The 2,016-nt window shown below is 42.3% G+C and overlaps 1 protein-coding gene across 2 annotated transcripts; it reads right to left on the bottom strand.

Moving 5' to 3' along the window:
- Positions 1–258: 258 nt before the first annotated feature.
- LOC123184594 (uncharacterized) lies at positions 259–1,809 on the bottom strand. Of its 2 annotated transcripts, none has more exons than XM_044596694.1 (3): positions 1,177–1,809; positions 916–976; positions 259–791 (listed from the first exon to the last, which is right to left on the bottom strand). In XM_044596694.1, exons 1-3 carry the CDS (start codon positions 1,245–1,247, stop codon positions 504–506), a joined length of 420 nt encoding a protein of 139 aa, XP_044452629.1. In that variant the 5' UTR covers positions 1,248–1,809; the 3' UTR covers positions 259–503. The 2 variants fall into 2 exon arrangements, with proteins under 2 accessions (XP_044452629.1, XP_044452628.1); XM_044596693.1 differs by having other exon boundaries at positions 270–791; positions 916–1,050; positions 1,177–1,804.
- Between the last annotated feature and the right edge of the window lie 207 nt (positions 1,810–2,016).

Below are 2,016 nucleotides of genomic sequence, written 5' to 3'. Positions count from 1 at the left end.
TTCTATTGGCTGAAGATTAATTTGGCAGAATTAATTTCTTGAAAAATCATTACTAGAGGCAGATGTTTGCGTCCCGCATCTTGTCCGCAGACCACGTCCGGACATAAAAACGGACATATAGCAAAGCTATTTGCGGGTTAGCTTTGGAGATAACCTAAGGAACCTTCTATCTATTAGCCATAAATTGGAATAATCATGAACTCATTCTTTTTCCATAAAGTCAAGGTAATTCATCATACTCACATCATTTCGGTGGAACAATGCAGACTTGCACAATTCTCAATACACTTCCACAAGGACTTGCATGTAGTTGGTATGGTTCATATACCATAGAAATTTCACAAGTAAACTTCACGTTATTAAGTACAAATAAAAGTAACCTTTCTGTTTCTACAAACTACATGGAACGACAACCGGCAACAGTTAACTGTGGAAAAAAAACATAACATAGGTGCCAAAGGGGTACACAATTTGACACTTCGTCTGCGCGGTTGATCATGTGCTCACTCGGTGCCCTCAAAATAAACCAAAGCATTTGGAGAAGCTCTGTTCTTAAAATCCATCTTGATACGTTGTCTAGAGCGCCATTCGTTGTTCCAGCTAAAAGGGACATGGAGCTTCATGGACTCTAGCGCTCTTGCGTTCAAAACAAAAAACTTGGCAAAGTTATAATCAGGTTTCTTGCGTGAATAATTTCTCACTACTACTTGCTTTAAATGTCTATCAACACACTCAACAGTAGTAGCAGCTGGATTGTCGTTCTGCTTGTTTGGAATATGGCTCATCAGTGTCTGAAAACGAATCAAGAGAATAATTTAGAGTAGACCTACTCAACATAGGAATGGATAAATAGTGAGTACATATATGGAACCTAACTAAGATTACAAAAAGAAAGAAAGGGTCAACCCAACTCACATTTATGTGAAGCTGTTGTAAGCAGGGAAAGCATTGGAGGACGTCAATGACATGATTTAACCTAAGACCATGGAGAACGAGCTTCAAGATCTTTACATTATGCAGCGATGACACTAGACTGCTGTCAACCATTGCCTGGATCAATCATCAAAACATGAAAGAATATTGATAATAAAAGTGGTGACTATATATGTATGTAAGTAAGATTGCAAAAGAATGATATATACAGATGCCCTAAGTGGTTCCTAGATACATACGTACCTGGAGCATTGTCTTCCCAAGCTGTACGGTGGACATGATATCACTGTGCAGGCAACCCAAGATGTGGACATGATATCACTGCCGCTGGGGGTCGAGGGAATGGGGAAACTGAGCCGGGAGAGGGGGGAGGAGCACCGGGAGATTAGGGGGAGGAAGCTCCGCGAGGTTTTTTTAAGTCTGCGTGTGTTCTCCGTGTGATATGTGAAGGGGAGAGTTGACGTGCTCCCCGAGGTTTTTTTGGGTCAGTTTCCACTCCATACTCCTGACATCAATCGTGCTATACGGGTGGCCTAGGGCTGCCAGCAGCATTACACTTTTGTCAGCATGCAAAACAAATCAGCAGAAGATGTTCGGCACTGCACCTAAAGGTGCAACCGTGTATGTCTGATCTCTCTCCCGCTGGAGCTAGAGGACGACAAAGGTGAGTGCGTGGCGACTCCCTCCTTCCTTTATATCTTCCTTCTTGCCGTGCACTCTCTCCTTCCTTTTTTTCTACCCCGCTCGAGCTTCAGGACGACACATGTCATGGCGGCGGCAGATCGACAGGTATATATGTGTGTGTATTTGTGAGTGCCGCGTGCGGACGCTGATGCCATGTGGATGGAGGCTGCTCCGCAGACCGACAGGTGTATATGTACTATTACCTCAGCACATTAGAAATTAAGTGGTGTCATGTCTTAGTATTTTCACTCTTTTTCCCTTGTAGGACTGGTCCAGCTTGTTCTCTGCTTTGCTTTTTAAAAATTATGTTTGTTCATATCATATTTGATTGTTCTATGTTTAAAAATTACAAGATATGGGGTAATCTCAAAACCTTAATAAAAAAAGTCAACACAACCT

This window comes from Triticum aestivum, chromosome 2A (genome assembly GCF_018294505.1).
Source record: "Triticum aestivum cultivar Chinese Spring chromosome 2A, IWGSC CS RefSeq v2.1, whole genome shotgun sequence".
In the NCBI taxonomy this organism is placed as follows: domain Eukaryota; kingdom Viridiplantae; phylum Streptophyta; class Magnoliopsida; order Poales; family Poaceae; genus Triticum; species Triticum aestivum.
The sequence above is the reverse complement of the archived record's forward strand: the minus strand, read 5'-3'. Positions and strand labels throughout refer to the sequence as shown.

Coding starts and splice junctions, on each gene's coding strand:
- LOC123184594 (XM_044596693.1), bottom strand. CDS start 1,212: ATGTCCACCGTACAGCTTGGGAAGACAATGCTCCAG. Junction 1,051..1,176: donor TTGGGAAGACAATGCTCCAG/GTACGTATGTAT, acceptor TGATTGATCCAG/GCAATGGTTGACAGCAGTCT. Junction 792..915: donor TACAACAGCTTCACATAAAT/GTGAGTTGGGTT, acceptor ATTCGTTTTCAG/ACACTGATGAGCCATATTCC.